At 43.6% G+C, this 19,395-nt stretch overlaps 1 protein-coding gene across 1 annotated transcript; it reads right to left on the reverse strand.

The window, feature by feature from the left end:
* Positions 1–12: 12 nt before the first annotated feature.
* On the reverse strand, positions 13–15,148 carry oafa (OAF homolog a (Drosophila)). Its single transcript, XM_070970563.1, has 4 exons — positions 14,405–15,148; positions 3,134–3,268; positions 2,846–3,026; positions 13–1,894 (listed from the first exon to the last, which is right to left on the reverse strand). Exons 1-4 carry the CDS (start codon positions 14,702–14,704, stop codon positions 1,620–1,622), a joined length of 891 nt encoding a protein of 296 aa, XP_070826664.1. The 5' UTR covers positions 14,705–15,148; the 3' UTR covers positions 13–1,619.
* Positions 15,149–19,395: the final 4,247 nt, after the last annotated feature.

Below are 19,395 nucleotides of genomic sequence, written 5' to 3' on the forward strand. Positions count from 1 at the left end.
AGGACTGTATATGCAGTGCAAAGAAAGACTTTATTGAAACAATTAATGTAAAACACAATTCTTAAATGGTACATTACCTAATTGCTTCATTTTCTCCTTATGGCAACTTTTAACAACATATTCTGAACTCTTTCATAGAAAAAATATGTTTACAAACTACAATTACATCGCAAAGATATCAGTGGAAATGTTAAGGCACTTGATCACCAGAAAAGGCCACAAATAGAAATGTTTCACTCATTTGGTTCCTTAGTTAGCTGAAAACACTGAGACACACACAAAATGAACATTTGATATGGCAGTAAAGACTGACGTGAAGATGGAGGTAAGACAAACCAAAGTTATACAACCTACTGCTCTGAAGAACAGACAGACAAAATTAAATTTGGTCCCACATATTCAAGAAGTACTTCTTGAATTCTGCATGAAATATGATCTGGGATATAAGATGCATAAATTATAAACATTTAACCAGAAACCAAAAACCAGCTTTCTGCCATTGGAATACAACAGAGAATATACACTACTTAACCAGAAGAGGGCAGTATAGGTTATTAAAAAGGCCATACTGCAGTTTTAGTGAACCCTCACAAGGAAAAACACCATACTGAAGAGCCTGTTTCCAGAAACTGAAACATTTCAACCCTCGTTTTACAGCATGTCCTTTGACTTTGGTTTATTTGACACTTTTAAACAGAATGAGAATGTGATTGGCGGGCATGAGGAATCCCTGACAAGGGAAAACAGAACTAAAACAGTCTTATTAAAGGACATAATACACTTGTTTTTCCACACTGTGTATAGTAGCATGGCACATGGATGAACCTAGAAACAACATCCAAAATCCAAGAGGTTAAACTGTTCTGTAATGTGCTAATGTGACGTGTGACTTTAAGAGCTTGTTTAATCCAAAAAGGAAAGAAAACGGATGAGGTTATGTTGAACAAAAAGATACAAAAATAGTCCTCCATAATTTCACTTTACAACCAAAAATAAATAAAGCCAGCATTAGAGAAGCAGTTTCTTTGTCAGCCAGCTTACATTGTCATAAACATGTGTTCAGCTGGCGATAAACTGTTTTTCACAGAGCTTTAGAAGAGAGATAAATCCACCATCCAAATTTTCCTTCACCAGAATGGAAGATTATGTTTGCATGACTCCTCTGATCTGCTGGTGTTCAATTGACCAGAAATGCACTGTCCATGCTTTGTGCATACCGTAGTTTGTTTGAGAGGTTATTGTTGTTGGCGTCTGTCATCTGCTCCAATAATTTCTCCGAAAAAAAGGCACAAAAGTGACAGCTTCTTGGCAAAGTCACATTATAGCTGACAAAGATAAGTCATTTTCCCAGAAAAGGCTTAGAGTTCGTGGGTCCTCTTAGAAAGACATGCTGCACCCCCCCCCCCCCTTTAAGGTTTGGTCTCAATTGAACCTGAATTTGTTTCCGTTTCAGCTTGAACATCTGGATCTCACTGCTCTCCACCTGAGACAGCTTCACTTACCCTCATATAAAAGGAGGTCCAGTTTTGCTGTGTTTACTTTGAATTGCGTGGGTGGAGAAGCATTGGCTTGGCTGGGAAACACGTATTTCTCTTTTCTTGACCATCCAGAACAAACTGCTAGGTCTCCTCATCCCATAGACACAGCTGTTTCTGAGGAACATAGTAGGTGAAATGGTAACCCTTGCTGCAGCTCTTTATGCCACACTTGTAGCTCGAGCCTTTGCCTGTGGTATCCCGGCTGCGGCAGTACTTCAGCAGACACGGGTACCACTCCAGACGCAGGCTGTATGTGCAGAGACAGGGCTGCCACAAGTCTTTAGTAGAGTGGCAGGCCAGAAAGCTGGTTGCGTCTGTTGTTTGTGGCAGGACCTCGAACATGGAGCCATCCACTCCTATAACACAAACAGGAGAGGGGCATTATTATATGAGCTTGCAGTATTAAAAACAAAAGCAAGCTGTTATACATTTGTGTGAATCATTCTTTCTTATTTTGCTCAATTAAATACTGTATTGAACTAGAGAGGGTGAACAAAGTGGCCTGAAAGAGAGGAGATGGTGAAGTAAAAGGGGAGCTTTGTTATGCAAAGTTGATGCTACTGTGATTCCCTCTGCTGATAATGGTGCAGAGTGCCTGGTGAACCATGACCATCAACATTGTTTCCTCCATAACAGTGCTGTCAGTGGACAATAGTGCTGTCATACGGATTCTCCTCAGCCTGGATAATTTGGACTTCATTGCTATTAAGATACGGGATCTCACCGCGCAGAGGGATCTAAATACAAAGCTGATGGAGATAATGATGTGTTCTGAATCTAGGTATTATTGTACAATCATGTCACACGCTATTTCTCTGACTGTTCAGAGAAATAAACAACTTCTTCTGATTCTGAAAAAGTTGGGACGCCGTGTAAAATGTAAATAAAAACAGAATGAGGTGAAGCGTTAAATATACTGTTTTTGTACAGTTTGGCTAAAAGGATTAGAAAATTCTCACATTTATGTTTTACGCAACGTCCCGACTTTTGGGGAATCGCACCATTGTGCTTGGCGCATTTAATCAGCAATGTAAAGAGACAGAGGGGAGGGTAAACATAGATAGCATGAACAGTAATAGAGCCTTATCAACAAAAAGCCAGAGAGAATACTCGGCGCGGTATCACTTAAAGGAAGTGGAAAGGGGTGTTTAGGCGACAGAAAGAGGGAAGAGAGAGAGTGTCGGGGAGATAAAGAGCGTCAGTACAGAGATACAGTGTACAGAGACAGTCAGGAGAACAGACAGACATTTTGCTCAAACCACCACCAGCTAGTTTCAGTGATAAACAAAGATAAGATGACCGCTGACCTTTGTCCAGCCAGTGTTTGACGTCGGCCTCCCTGGTGTAGATGGCCTCCCGGGCCTCGCTGCACATGTTGTGGATGTGGGAGCTGAGTTGCCAGGCCCGACTCAGATTGACCGCCGCGCTCATCGTCAGCTGCTCCAGTCCTCTCCGCTCCTCTGCCAATCGAATGGCCTGAGGATTTTTCTGAGCGGACAGCACAAATGATCAGTGCTCTCACACTCAGATGCTCTAAATATTTCATTTTCCATAACACAACACATAAACGCTGCTTGATCTGCTGTGCGTCATACCTGTCTGAGACGCGCCATGGACTCGCTGGGGATGATCTCATTGCGGCTGAGGCGAGAGATGAAGCACAGGGCCTGGTACTGGTTCTGCCCTCTTTCCAGCTCGCCCAGGATCAGCGCTCGGAATATCTTCACATCCTGCAAGACATAAGGGATGAGAGATGACTGGCTGAACGGATAAACACACGATTCCCAGAAGACACTGAAGTGGTGCATGAGGCGAGGTTATAATAACTTACTGTTTATATGTGCAGGCTCATACAGATTAGAACAAATATTCTTTCCATTTCAGTACTTAATGTAGCACTTTTCCAGACACTCAAAGTAATTCAACATGTGGAGTTCAAAGACGTTCAAACAACTGTCTGCTGGAATTAAAGAGGGGTTTATATTCACTACACCCATAGAGCCTCATCTGACTCTTTGTTGATACATTTTATTGTCTGTAGGCCTGTGCAGTGTTGCTCTAGTCATGCTCTGCTTGTTTGTACTGTCAAATTAAAGCCTTGGGGCTGTGTCTTGACAAACCTATCAGAGTTCCTTGCATGCCGTAAAAGTCAGAAACATTTTATGTGGAAGTGTAGAAGTAGGAAAATGGTGATAGTGGAGAGCTCACAAAAAAGAAGAAGAAAAAAACTTGTTGCTGTTGGCAAGTGTGTGAGAGATCTGGCGCCAAACCCAAGGCCATAAAGAGTTCTGTGAGAGGGCATGCAAAGCATGATGGGAAGCTCCAGCAGTGGGGAGAGGAGGGCAGCAGACCTGTCTTCCTATTCATCAGACAACCCCCCATCCCTTGGCTTCTGCTTCAAGACAGACAGTCCCAAACACCCCTCCTCCGCTTTTCACACACCCGTCTGAAGCAAACAGGCTGCAGAGGAGCAGCAGTTTCAAGGCTTTCACTCCCTGAGCAGAAGGAACTCTGGGATACAGAGACAGCCCAGAGATAACCCCATTGAGTTTTCCTTAAGCTCCTCGGTCCCACTTCCTGTATGCTGAAGTGTACACACTGGCAAGAGAGCAATACAACCTGCCTCAGAAGTGTTAACGCTCTGTAGCTCTTTTATAGACTACTTTGCATGATCACTGGTTCCTCATTTACGAGCCACTTATGTCTGTGAGAAGCGTTTCTGGCAAGCGTACAATACAAGCATGTGCACTACACAAGGCAATGATGTGATACTATTTGACCTTTGGAAAACAAATTAATGAGCAAATATTGATTCACAGACTTTATTTGATATTAAGGTCAGATTTTCCCCCGAACACATCTCTGTGTGCTGGACCGTGTTGCACAAAAACATGGACACGAAGGACTTTAGCAACACAGAAAATCGAAACCGAATATCTCAGATGTTCCCACACTCTGATGATAAGCCAGTGCTCCAGTGTTTTTTCTACAAAAAAGAACAAAGTCTGGAAGATTAAAGACAATGTCAAGGCTAGAAGAGACTGTGAATATATCACAGTGAGGCGAGGGAGATGTAAGGAAGAGGGAGCACAATGCCGACAGAGAGACGGGTAAGAGTGCCATTTCCCCTCAAGTGCAGGGAGACGCAGAGGCCACGACTTCAAGACCTCCCATATTGCAGACACATGGCGCTATGCTGGGACACTGTGTTTGTACATGTGTGTGTGTGTAGGCAGAGTGAGGGAGAGAGAGAAGGGGGAAGGCATTCACGTCAGCCACATAGATTTGCCCCAGGGCTCTCTGGGTAATTACAGAGAAGCAGGATAGCTCCACCAACCCCGCTTCCTTGGAACTTACTCAATGGTGAAGCGTAGACGCTGAGATCTCCTCCTCCACTTGTGTCATTATGTGTCCAGATTAATGTTTGTCTACTTCTACTGCCCTGTGTTTGGATTTAGGCCAAAAAGGGCAAGGGGAGAGGCACAGCGCTGACTGTGGCAACAGCTTTTTATGATGCAACGTTGTGCCAAGTCATCTGTGCATGATAGAAAATCTGAGGGGAGTAGGTTGGCATTTTGGGAAATGCACTTATTTGCTTCCTTGCAGAGATGTCTGTATGCTAACTATGAAGCTCCAGCAGTCAGTAACTTATTTTAGCATTAAATTTGGAGACATGAGCTGGGTCTGTCCGAAGGCAACAAAATCCGCCTCCCAGCACCTGAGATGTTATTTCGCATTTGTGCAGTATGCGAAATAAAATCTTTAGAGGTGCTTGTCGGTGGATTTTGCTACCTTTTCACAGAGCCAGGCTAGCTGTTTCCCTTTGTTTCAAGTCTTCATGCTAAGCTAAGCTAAACTCCTGTTGGCGGTAGCTTCTTATTTAGCATACAAACATGAGAGTGATATTGATCTTCTCATGTAACTCTCCAACAATTCATTTAATCATGCAGGTAGCGATTAATAAAAGCCACTATAAATATTTCTGTCTGCAGCTGGCAGGTCTCAAGCCAGCTGTTTTAGAGAAATTAAGTTTAATCGTGGCTTTTGAATGGCAACAACAAACCGGTGTTGATACCTTAGTGGTTTGGGTGCTGCCGTGATAATAACCAGCACGGCTTCTAAAAGCAAAAAGGGTAATAACAATGACATCATCTCCACATCTCCATCCAGACAGAAGCTGTTGGATTCAACTGTTTGTTTGGATAAGGCTAGACTCACTTCTGCCTGCCTGAAACCAGCACTGGCACATGCACACAACGACTCATTTGTGCAGACACACTCAAAGTGCGATAAAAGAAAATGCAGCAAAGGAGTGAAATGCTGCGAGGTATGATTAAAGGAGGTTTTACACCTGTTGTTATGATGACAGGTAGTATCTAAAACACCAGGAGAGAGTGAGTACTGAACTGACTGATCAAACAACAGCTACCTCTTTTAAAATCTGCCAAGGCCAAGTGGGTTGATGGTGTTTTTTGTAAGGCGGGGAAATATGCAAACTGCTAACAGAGAAGAAACTGGTGCAGTGTGACAAGATTAGGCAAATATAATAGAGGCAGGTGTCAAACTCCTTTGGGATAGCAATACCGGGTAACAGACTGTTTCCTGTTGTGAAGCTGCATTATCAGAGCTATAGGCAGAGTCAAATACCCAGGTTACAAAACAGTAGACAAAGATAATGCTGGTGATTCAGAATTTTCTGAATAGGAAAACAGTGATTCGCCTTTAGGACATCATAGTCAAGTGGGCCTGCTAGAGCATGAAAATGAAGAGTAAGGCCACTGTAATTCACAACTACTCCTTAAAGAAGTCCTATATCAGGAAAATGAGTCACTCCCTCAAAAGTGCATTCCCGCAGAACTGCATTAAATTCAAGACCAACATTTAGAGAAAATCACCAGGTACGGGCATTAAGAATTAAAAGAGTGACATTTCCCGGTCTTGAAAAAGACTGGTAATGCCATAATCAAAGGACAGTGTAGCCTTGAGTTTTTCCCGACCAGAGCAGTGTAAATGTCAGCACGGCTATAAATAATCCACACAAGTACAGATTCCTCAGCATTGCTCCCTGACACCCAGGACTTAGTCCATTTGCAGGCAAACTACCACTGGCCAAGAGCCAAACACAAGTCTGTATTCATGCAATCTGACTAGTGGGTCATACTAAGACCTGTTAACAGGCGAGAGGTGGGGGGCTGTTTCATTGGTGGTTACCTTTGGTGGGCTAGGTTATTTAAGAGGTGAACAAAAGCCTATTCAGACACTCAAAGGGTGCCATTTACAGTGAACATTCTCCGTCACTGTAGTTGTAGCCCAGCTAGCCAAATATGTTCTCTTCACAGAATATATTCCTGCTTTACTGGCCGTGAAAACGAAAGCATTGTGAAGAAAGAAAAACGAGGCTGTTTTCTATGAGGGCACTGCAGCTAAGAAGAGCTTAAATGACCCAGTGAATCGACTACTGCAAGACATGTACATCCCACTTTGGGTGCCATACTAACTGTGGCAGCTCACACTTGCACGCATGGATGGACATACAAACACACAAAAGTGCACGCACACACAGACCCACACACAAACACAAACATTGTGCCAGTAGCTATCCCCTGTGCTGGAGGTTCTTCCTGTTTTCCAATCCCCACTAAGACCCTGTCTGTTGATAAGGCTGATGGCTGGCTGGGGAGGACTGTTGGTCAGCCACGCTCTGATGAGTCATTTGGGATCACTGAGGGTCTGTTTGGGTATTCGGGTTGGTCTGAATTTATTTTTTCAATCAAGCTGGTAGAGCAGGAACCAAAAAGTTCCTGAAATCTAAAAAACAAAACTAGGAATGTTCCTCTTTTAAGGGTCTTTCCAAGCTAGTGGGCTCACTTAAAAATCTACAGATCGGATAGAAAAAAGCTCACAGTTGCAGCATCATACGGGCTTCCAGTCGCCTGTATTTGTAGAAACAGAAGTGCTGAAATGTTGTATTTACTTTTAGGACCCCAAACCTACCTTAATGACTCTGGCTCCCCCTTTAAAAACAACACACGGATTTACTGTGTTTGGTGATGGGGTCGATATTTGCCTTGGTGCATGAGGGGAGCCCAGTCAAAAAGCACAGGTGTAGGCAGGGATTAAAGATCATGTTAGGAGACGGAGGGAGAGAGGGTGAGACAGACTCACAGGGACAAAAGGAGCGGGAGAAAAGCTGCTGTGCAAAGTAATGCTTGAGTTGAAGCTAATTACATAGGCTCCAAAGGCAGGAATGTGGAGTCACATTTGGGGCTGGTCACACCTGGCTGTCCAAAGAGTGAACCAATTAGCAAACAGTGGCAGTGAATGGACAATAAAAACATTGGAGGCCATGGAAAGAAAGGTGTTCCCCTTGTCCGTTCTCCTCACAACAATGGAAGGTAACTTACTTTTCCAACTCTCTGAGTTCATGTGAACTCAGGAAAAAAGCCACATAAACAGCCTCTAATCCCTAAAAGTCTGCAAACCTGTGCAAAATATGTGCAGGCCACAATGAGGGAACTATTTATTCACACAGAATCTGGATACAATTATCTAGACACCCAAACAGTTTATGGAGACTTTGCATTCAGGAAATGAGTAGGAGACAAACAGTGAGTGCTAACAGGGAAGGAAATGAGGCAGATAGATAAGGCATAAACAATGGAGATGCCTACAGTCCATTCAGCCTCTAACTGTTGTCCTGCAGCTTCCATATCCTGTCACAGGAGACACACACAAAGAGCTATTCAATGGCAAGGTGTTCAAAAATAATGGGATAATTTTAATAAAGATTGCTTAAAGGCAGATATTTGTGTGTTTTTTAAAGCATTACATGTAAATATACTTCAACAACTTGAATTTAAAAACACCAAAATTCAGGTCTTACATTGAAACTGGCATGAAGGTTTGAAAGTAGTCTGTGTATATGACTAATTTATTTCTAAAAATAATGAGCTTTGACAATGAAACTGTGTTTTATGACTGGAAAAGTGACACAAGAGCAGTTTATTTGACAACAAAAGGAGTGTAAAACCTTCCCTGGTGTGGACCCTCATAACTTCAGCCCTACAACTGACTGAACTGTCACAAAGTGAAGTCAAACACAGTGACTACATTAGTTTAAAACCAACCAGGCTGAGACTGTCAAGAGGACACAGCCATGACTTTGACAACAGGACATTTCAGGACACTGTGTAGAGAACAGAATGCAAGCTTTGGCAGAGTAAACCCTTTGTTAGCTTTTTTGTTGCCAACTGCAATCTTAAAACCTCTGAGGTAGTTTGCAATGATCACAACTATGCACGGTGCAAGCCACAGCTACCGTCTCCCTGCCCATCAAAGGCTGTTACCACAGCACCATGCAGCCGGCTGTTCCTGATCATTGGAAAAAACATCTAAAAAAGGCAAATGATAGCTCTCTCCCTGCTTGACTGTGAGAATGGGAAGCTTTTTTCCTTTATCAGCAGCATTACAGCGAACATCTGGCCTGCTGGTGGGAGAAGGATAAAGGATAAAGACATCAACGGGGGCAGAGGGGCCACAAGAGGCCAAAGGGGGCCCATGTGGGGCCTTGAAGGGCCACAACAAGGCCACGGAGGAAGCTATTTTCCTGGGATTCAGAGTCAGCAGGGAACAAAGGGTGGCTCGCAGAAAGACTTCAGTGTATAGGTTCATCTTTGAAAAGGTCCACTGCCTGAACCCATTGCAATGAAAGGGAGCAGAGAGACAACTACCCACATCTGAAATAATTTCAGGTGGAAAATGTTATCTGTGCGTTAGTTATTTCCCTGCAGAGTAATCTCACAGGACTCAAATTCCAAGTAACATGTCAGGAAAGTAACAGAGATGACTTTCTAGATTTGTAGGAGCAGTGCTGTTCCTCTGAATCGCACATCTTTCTCTGCGCACTGACTTATCTGTGCAGTTCGTCTCTCCCACACGGAAAGGAGCCATAGCATGAAAAGGGAAACTGAGTAGGAGTCGAGGTCCTCTAAGGTACTGCTCCACGTAAACAGAAGCTTGAATATCTGAGTATTTATTGGAGTTAAGGAAGGAAACAGATTCATTCCACGCAATTTATTACATGCTGACGAGCTCGGTTTACGGCCAAATGTAACACATTTTGAACTGAATTTCAAGGAAATCTGCAAAACAAACAGCAAATGAATGCATGTTTCCATTCAACACTGTTACATGATTATTAGCCAAGAGTTTGAGATAAGCTCTCAAGTCAGAAAACTGTTACACCATTGCAGGAGAACTAGAAAACAGCATGGAAAATATGACATCCCTGTTTGTTTCATGAGGAAGCTGACATCAGATCTGCATGGAGCAATAAGGAGATGTTTTAGTCTCCAAAAATGGCTTCTTCTTCTTCTTTGTTTGGAGTTCAAACAGTTAATCAATCATGTGAACTGAAAGTTTGCTAGTTAAAACTTATTTGAAAAAGGTGTTTCAATCTCCCATTAAGAGCATTAACTTTTTGAAAAAGGAAAAAAACACCTAAAGCGAGCTTAAAAACATAAAACTACCTGTTTCCAATCAACCTTTTCTGACGCGATTCTTCAAAATGCCATTAAAGTGAGTTGACGGACACACCGCTAGTGAGTGTTTGGTGACTCACAGATGACTCGCTGTGACCTTTTACAACAGTAGAGACTGAAAACCAAGGGCCCCTATAATGTGTCCTCAACAGTCTCTGAAAAAACAACATTTTCCTGGAACTGGTGACACTTACCTGTTAAAAAAACAAAAAACAAAAAAAAAGACTTTACAAGTTTGTGCAAGTGACAATGTGGGATGGTGTTTCAGGGCTGAGTGAGAGGCAAGGTGTGGCAGCCAAAAGAAGGAAAAAAAGCAAGGCATAAAATGTGGTGACTGCACTGCACTGACTTGCAACTACTGTACAGTACAAAACAACCAGCAGTTGCTTCATTTGGCAAACACCGGCATTTCCCACAAACAAAAAAAGAGAACAATTGCCAGCCAGCCTCCCACACAGGACAGAGTTTGACTAATAGCTAATAAAGGCCACAGTCCAACAGTTTTAATGGGCTACGCAGTATGTGAGAGAAGTGGAAATGGGCAACTGCCAAAGTGGATCAAAGGTACTGTACAATACACACAGAAAGGCCAACCAACCTGCCTCCACAGCCCCCAGCTCTCATTATTTGACATAGCATATGAGGGTGTGTGAAGAATCTCCAATTCATTCTTACAGGCAAGCTTACTGTTGGGCGTATCCATAAAGCCTCTGTGCTTTGAAGACAATCAGGACATACACTAGAGTGAACTGACCTGAGGGTGAAACAGCCCCTGGCTGAAACCCAATCTGGTTTATAAGGCAGAAATGAAACGAGAATCGAATAATGACACAACTCCTTCTCACCGCAATGCCATTGTTTACTAAATCCAGACCCATTTAACATGATAGTGTGAGACAGTGAGTGTCAAGTGGCCTCCAACATCTGCTGCTCTCTTGACCCATCAGCACAGCGAGGGGTCATTCAGGACACGTCTTCACTGATGTGGATAAAACAGAAAAGTACTCTCCAAAGTGGACGACTTTGAAAATGGTTTCATGTTGTATTATGGATGGCGATAATGAAGCTTTTTTGAAACCTTCTGGTAAGAAAGTCACTGGTTTAAGTGGGTTATGCACCCCCAAAAGATAACGTTTAAGCACTTTTTTTCCCCACTATATTGGCATTTCTGTGAGGACAGCAGGCGGTTTGAACATGACCTGAAAACACCAGTGTGGGTGGAAAGCTTCCCAAGTGTAAACAGCCTCTTCATATTATTCTGTATAAGTGTGGCCAAATGTTTGCTGGTATATGTTTCTTTAAATAGATTAAAACAGATTAAAAAGAAGATGTTTTATTATAGAGCCACAGGGCATGCAACTGTAGACGCACAAGGACGTGCACCACTGCATCCCTACTTCTTCAAGTGTAAACTCAGCCGAGGAGAGGCCTGTGAAGTCACTCACATTCCTGCATTGATCAAACCCACTGGTCGGACATGAAAGCAAGACACGCCGAGTACAGACTGATTAGCTTTCTCTGACAACGTTTTAACATCTGGAAAGACCCAAAACAGCCCCTCAAATATGAGAGACATTTCCCTGGGATTAATCTCCAAGACATGGTTTATGTTCAGCTCAAGGTCTTAGAGAGTGCTTGACCATAAATTGCTGCAGGGGTTGCTGGAGGGAAAAAAACAGTTACTGAATCTGAATCTAACACTCGACCCAAGAGGAATTTTTCTATTCAAGGCTGCAACAGCGCATCAGATTTATCTCATGCTGCAAACTTGTATGCTGGCATTGAGCATGTCATCAGGATATTACTGCAGACAGACTTCCGCAAGTTTACATCACTTTGAGTAGATTCAGCTGTAAATGCTTTGCTGTGGTACCAGATAGGAATGAAATAGCGAGATTACGAACATGATGTCTCTCTACCACACTGTAAAAGTTTTGAGCAACCTACAAATGCAATTACAAGATTAACAGTTAGGTCGACTCCCTCCCATTGTGCCTGTCTCTCATAAAAAAAACTGACAGTATCACAGTTCTTCGGTGATTTGAACTTAATAAACAATGTCATCGACATATTGAGATTTATTCAGCACGACACAGAGGTGTCAAGAGCGAGCTGAACCGCATCATCTTTTCCATATGTCTACATGCCTTCAGAGCAAACGTAAGCCTCCTGAAATCACAGTTCGGCTGATTCTCACAGTGATTCACTGCTTGGATAAGGCTGACTAAACTTGCCTCTTGCATCCAGCAGACCACAGTGTCTAATAGCTATAACATCTACCATCTCATCTTTGCCACGTATTCACAAAGCAGAAAAGAGCAGGACAGCTGCTGTTGGATGGTTATTTACAGTTCTTTCTGACATGATCCCAATCCTGCTTGAATCAAACACACGATTGGACAGCAAAGAGAAAGGCTTGACTGACCAGTTTACGCTCACTCAATGATGAGTAACGGGAACAATTCTTCCAAAGGGTGCTTTAACCTGAGCAGTACCTATCAACCTTTGGCTGTGTTGTTCATTATAAATCTCCAGTGTTTAACATCCCTGTTAAAACACTCTTCTTCCCACGTGCGTTCATCTGGACTGTATATTCATGGCAGCTGGAAGTGACAGCTCATCCAACTTTCCATAAATCTTGGAGATACTGCACAAGAGCTGAATGAAAACCACATGCAGGAGAAAAGAGGAGAGAGAGCGGGCAGGAAGAAGAGAGCGAGACACAGACGGGAGGACGGGCGGGAGAGAGAGACACAGAAAGAGAGGGGTGGGGTGGGGTGGGGGGCAAGGAGGCCGACCTACAACTGTAACAGATAAATCAGGCAGCGGAAAAGTAAAGTGATCTGAGAGGTTCTATTGGCTTTTTCAGATAAACTAAACCATATGTGTGTGTGTGCGTTTGCGCGCACGCATGTGTGCACGCATGAGGGACCGCAGGAGCACAGGGCGCCTGCACAACCAAGCAAAGGCTCCCTGCTCACAGATCAGTGTATGTCTCTTGATATTGGTTTGTCACCAATGATTGAGGGTGACGGCCTCTTCTCTTTCAACTCTAAATTAGCTGTTTTGGTTAGTGAACCAGACGTGCAGATCAAAAAGGTCAGACATGCCCACTTAATCCTGGTAAATCTCTCCCCTCACATCTCGCCAGCCTGTCAGCTTCTGTGTGACAGCAACCATCACAGACACATGCCTTTGCTCTGTGCGCCTCTGTGAGCCCCCCCCCCCCCCTTACACACAGCAGTTGTAGTTTTCCTTCCAGGACTGACATTTATGTGTCTCTGAGTGGTCACAGTCAAAAGTGAAACAGCCACATCTTTCCAAAAATCATGACTGCAGAGCCGGTCAGGGAGGGACACTCGATCTGTGTGTCCTCTTTTAGAAGAATGCTAAATATGGAGGCTGATGATCGGCTCTGAGCTGGACCCATGAACAGCGGGGGCTTTAAGGCCATTGGGGTCTGTGGTCATGCACATCTGAGGAGCGGCGGCTGTCTTGACCTCTGTAAACTCACGCTGACATGGAAAAAGATGAACGGAACAAGTTCGACTTCAGTTTATGTGCGAGTTACAGCGTCTGCTCCTGGGGGTGTTAGCCCTCGGGATGTTTTCCTTTAAGATGCAGATTTGTCAGCTTGCATCCTTGCCTTGAGGAAACAATTTAGTTTGACCCAAGAGGCCACTGTGGCTACTTCACTTCACTGATGGCATACAGATTTTGGGCTGCTTTCATGAAATAATCAATAGATGAAAAAAAAAATGGTAAAAGTTATCATGGAAAAGGTAAACAAATGGACTCTGACTCCCATCGGTCACAGCTTTTGGACCTGACATGGGACATGCCTTGGATTCATTAGAGCAGGGGTTTCTGGTCATGTGAAACACATCCTTGTTTGGTCCTGGGGGCCCCAATTAGGTGAAATTGTTAAATGATTTAATCAAATCAGTGGTTCCCAAAGTGAAGTCTGGGGAGACAAACAGTCCCTGAGATCTCCTGGAAGTCCAAACTAAAACAAGGAACATGGTCATCTTGGATTCTAACGATGACCAACAATGGCTTTCAGTAAATTATTTAACACACAATGACCCAGTTTTACCTTCTGGGGACCCCTCAACGAGCGCTGATGGGGCCCCAGCCTCTACTTAGGAAGCCAATAAGTGGGCTCAGCTGTAAGAAGCTCTGGTTGAGGATAAATGCACAGTTAGACACTAATTTGAGACTTTCTAACAGCATCTTCCAGGTCTCATACCACCTGGGTATCAGAATGAGAGGAGAAACGTCTCCTAAAGGCGCAACAGCGTTGAGTTAAAGCGGACCACCTCTCACCTGTTTGAAGTCCGCCACAAAAGTGATGAGGGTCCCATCTCCCTGCTTGAACTCGAGCGATATCGTGTCTCTCTCACTGTCCGCCTCCAACACCTCCTCGGTCACCAGTCCATCAGAGAGCCGGACCCGGACCCGCAGCTCCGAGCCGAGTCCCACAGCCACGACCAGCACCAGGGCGCAGAGACGGGTCAGTATCCGAACCGAAGCCGCAGGGATGCAACTCGCAAACATCCCCGAAGACGCAAAACTGAAGCCGACAGAGGGAAAAAACCGAGGCGAAATCCAAAGATCTGCGCTCATATCCCCTCAGCTACTTTCATGGATTTCTCACGTAAAGTCTTTTCCTTCATATTCAGAGCGGGCTTCCAGTTTACAGGTCGCGGTCCCATATGGTCCCCTGTGTGCCAGCACTTTCTAGAAGAATTACAAGCGCGGTCATGGAAATCCGACGACAATCCCCTCACTAAAATCTCTGCTTTTCACTTGTGGGAGCCTGTTTCAGCTCCATTGAAAGTCTCTCGTTCCGGCGTTGTTGATAAGATCATGCGCACTTCAGTCCCCGCCGCGCTACAGCCAAGAGTCCGATGATCGCACGTTGCTTCTCATTCTGCTTTGTGTTGATATCCCCGTCTTCTTTTTTTTTCCTCTCCCCCTCTGCAATTCATGCAGTCCCGTCACTTCCTATCCGACGGTATTTCACTGCTCGCCTGGTCTCCAAACTTTCTGGTGAGTGAGTGAGTGAGTGAGCGCAGCGATGGTAGTAAACTCTTAAAGCCATACCACCCTCTGAACACTCTGCCCATCCCCCTCAAGGCCTCATGTGATCCCCCTGCACTCCTGCAAGTAGGCTGAACTAATATTACCACCAACAATTATAACAAAGGTGTTGTTAGGATTTGCAAATCATAGCTTTGTGGATGTTGTTCTTGCCATAGGGATAAATAAAAGGCTGGGCTAAAGTGTAACCTGCAGCTGGTCGGGCTCAAAGGGCAAACAATAACAAGCAGCTGAAAAAAGATATCTTGGGAAACATTTAGCTTATTAGAGTTTTATTATGGTAGATAAGTTTACAGTAAGTTTGAAATCATGTCATAGATTTGTTTGAATCTGTCATCTTATGCTTGGTTTCACTCTTCTAAAATATCCTTTTGGCGTAGTGGCTTCTATTTGCATCACAGATGTGTGAAATTACTGTGAAAATCAGCACTACCACCTACAGCCTCATGAGGAAAACGTGGATGTAGGATATTATATTAATATTATATGAGATAATAACCAGTTTTAATAACAAAGATGAAGATAAAGTTTGCTTTTGTGATATCACATGGCACTCATTGTATCTGTCTAATCCCTCTAATGCCCATCATGTTCATGAATTCAGCTCTGATGCCCTCTGAAATAAATCTATCGGGTAATTATTGCCTTCGATGACAACATTGGTTGATTAACAGGTTCCACCTGAAGGTAAAAATGCAGTCCCTCCTTTATCCTCCTGACGTGTGTAATTTGATTTTATTATGTCCTGAAGGGAAACCTCAACAATCTTGAAGTGAGAGCTCACAAACACAGAAAAGAACCTTGAAGAAGAAGAAGAGCAACAGTGAACAGTAGATTATCACTCTGTGTGTGTGTGTGTGTGTGTGTGTGTGTGTGTGTGTGTGTGTGTGTGTGTGTGTGTGTGTGTGTGTGTGTGTTGCAAAAGGGAAGGTGACATCCCTGCACTAAACCACCTGAGTGGTTGTGTTATCTCTGCTGGCCGACGCATCGCACTCTGGGTGGGCCGAGCCCCGGGCTGGTGACCCCCAGTGCGGCAGGACTTGAGTGCTGCTGAGACCAAGAGGTGGTCGCTCCAGTGAAGGGGAAAGCAAACAGAGAGGCTATAAAGCAGAGCAAACATTGTTAGCTGGGCCTGGCAAACCAAACTGGGCCCTGGACCCCGATAGGCTGGAGGTCAGGCAAACACACCCCTTTGTGTTGTGAGTTTAGTCCTCGAGTATTCTCAGGCTACATCTTAGTTGGAGCGCTTAAATAGCTGAGGATTAAAGTTCGGGACAAGAGGAGGTGATGGGACGTGATTCACCAATCTCAATAGTTTATTACCTTCTGCGCTGTCAGGAAACAAGTAACTCCACAGTTCATTGTTGTGATCGGGAGCAACAATAAATTTGCAGCTTCATTCAAAAATCCCATGCTGTACACACACACATACACGCACAGCAGTCCAAAGTGCAGTAACTCCATGAGGCTGTTTGCCTGCAGTGACTCAGGCAGATGGCAAAGACAGACACAAGCTACAGTGTGCACAGGGTGTTTATGATTAACTAGCAATTGCGATGGCCTGCAGTAATTATGGACACGAGCAGTATATGGTTAACCACGTCAGTACTTTACCTCACTGACCCTTTTTAAAAAGTGGGCCATAGATAAGAAATATCTGTTTATTCGGTGTATTGTTAAGGAGAAGCAAAAGTGAAAATCACGTAGCGACTCTGAGGATAAGATTTTGAGACACAATAGAGTCTAAATTTCATCATCTTTCTCTCACTGCTTGCTTAATTTCCTTGCATCGTTATCCACGATAGTCTGTTGAATGTTCCAGCTGAAATGCAGGGAAGCTGTTTGCACTCCTAAAGGCAAAACCTGTGAAATAGACACCACAGACTCTGGTCAGACTCTGTGTTTGCTTTTTCAGTCTAACAACACTGCAGAGGTTTCTTTATCTGAACACATGTAATCTTGTCATCGTCCTGCAGCTGGAACGAAGTAACTAATCCAATTCATACCTCGTCGCTTTGTATTTTAAAAGAGCAAAGACAGGAAAGTGCAGATAAAGAGTTGTGTCTTTACATGTTTGAGCAGAATCCATTTAGATCTTCTTGAAGGCCTCAAATGAATTAAAATAAATACAGTAAAGCATGTGGCATTGAGAATATCCAATAAAAACAACAATGTTGGATCTAATGTTTAGTCCATACCACTGGGTTGTAAAGTAGTCCTTGAATGCTGCAAAACACACACTTCCACTGTTACTGTTGAAAATGTGAAGTATTTGGACCCTTTGATGAGGGACAACTGTGCTTATTTGTGAGGTATTCGGCTTTGACTACAGCCAGGGTGCTAATACTGCATTCCAGTGTGTGTATGTGTTTGTGTGTGTGCATGTGTGTGGACTTGCACAGTTAGCTTAAGACTGTTGCATTTGACAGGAGATTTGTGCCACCCAGATAGAGCTTTTCACCAAAACAGCAATTTTTGCCGGCGAGCTGAAGAAAAAGCCGGACCCTTCTGCATTTCCCTGGGTTTGTCAGATTCTAAATAAATGCAGTATCTTGGATTAAGACTGTAGTCCCCAACATTGCTTTCATAATACAGCCTGAAAACTCCAGATACAGAAAGACAATATTTGCACTGTGGCTTGATCGCCATCACATGCAGCCAACCAGTAATACCCGCTAATACTCCCTGAAAAGGCATAATATTTTCCTCCATAATGGTCTGCTTGAACAAAGTATTCAGAGGTAATCAGAAAGCCTCCCAAATGTTTCACCTCTGCAGCACTGCAGGATGAGGACAGCCAGTGGGAGAGAGCCAAGCGCTGTGGTTGATCTAGTTGATCCCTCCTCCAGACAGATGCCAGAAGTGTTTGTGTGTGCATATGTGTGCGTGTGCATGCACTCTGAGAATGTGTACAGTATTTACACAAGGATTGCAGGAGCTGAAATCAAGCTGCTCTCTGGTCCTCTGATGATATTTTCAAATCTTTGCTCCCCTTCTTTTCTTCCCTCTAACTGCTTGTCCTACAGTGTGGTGGGGCAGCGCTGGCGCTCTGTGAGCTCCCTGCTGTAGGCTGACTGAGGAGATATCCCCTTACACATGTGGGGCTCAGGGGCCAGAGTAACCCTTTTGGAGCACAGGCTCGCATGGAGGAGAAGAGAGTGGGGGAATGAGCTGCATGATTGTGGGGAGACAAGAAGCTAGAGGCAAGCTGAGGTTTTATATAGCGAGAGAGCACATTTCATACCAAGGGGAAACATAATGTGCTTTGCTTGAAGCTTAAGAAGAAAGAGGTAATATTAGCTGCAGTAATTGTAATGATAATAGTAATTCACGTCAAACACACAGGAGGACGGCTGAAACAAAACAAAAAAAGGAAGCGTTTTACAAGAAATGAGAGGCTGGAAGTGGAGGAGTGGAACTGTCTTTAAGTACAAATTAGAGCTGCTTGTACTTAGTATTTCCATTTCATGCTACTTTAAACTTCTGCTGTTTCAGAGGGAAATAGTGCACTTTTCACTCCACTACGTTTATTTGACAGGCTACTTTACACATTAACATTTTACATACAGCATAGCATATGATCAACACCTTAAATAACTACTAGTGATCATAGCATAGCATGTGATCTAGAATATGATGCACTGTTTAAGATTGAACTGGAACAGTGGATGAAATAGTTAAAATTAGCTCCACCTCCACCAGCTGATGGCAACTTACACATTAATGCATCGGTAAAAGCTATCCAATAATAGGCCTACGTATAAGAATATGACACACACTCACCATTTTCAAGCATTATGAGTACTTTTACTTTTTATACTTTACGTAATGACGCTAACAGACTTGTTCTTACATTAAACGACAATTTCAGTTTAGGACTTTTGCTTGTAATAGAATAAATTTATGATTTATGATTATTCCATTAGGAATAAAGGATCTGTAATCTATCTCCATCACTGGACTCTGGGCACATTTCAGGTCCTTTTCCAGCATTTAGAAATAAAAAAAATCACCAAAGAGAAGAGAGGAGAGTTTACCAGCAAGGTCATTTGTTTTATTGTTTGATGAACTTTGGTTACGTAATCCCAAGTACACAAATGTTTGCATGCTGTTTAATGATTCTACATTATTTCGTATTACTCACTGCCCGAGTGGCTACCAGATGTTCCTTTGTCATCGCTCATGGGGGCACAGTTCAAAGGAAAAAACATGGT

The sequence above is a fragment of the Chaetodon trifascialis genome, chromosome 9 (genome assembly GCF_039877785.1).
Source record: "Chaetodon trifascialis isolate fChaTrf1 chromosome 9, fChaTrf1.hap1, whole genome shotgun sequence".
NCBI classification, from domain to species: domain Eukaryota; kingdom Metazoa; phylum Chordata; class Actinopteri; order Chaetodontiformes; family Chaetodontidae; genus Chaetodon; species Chaetodon trifascialis.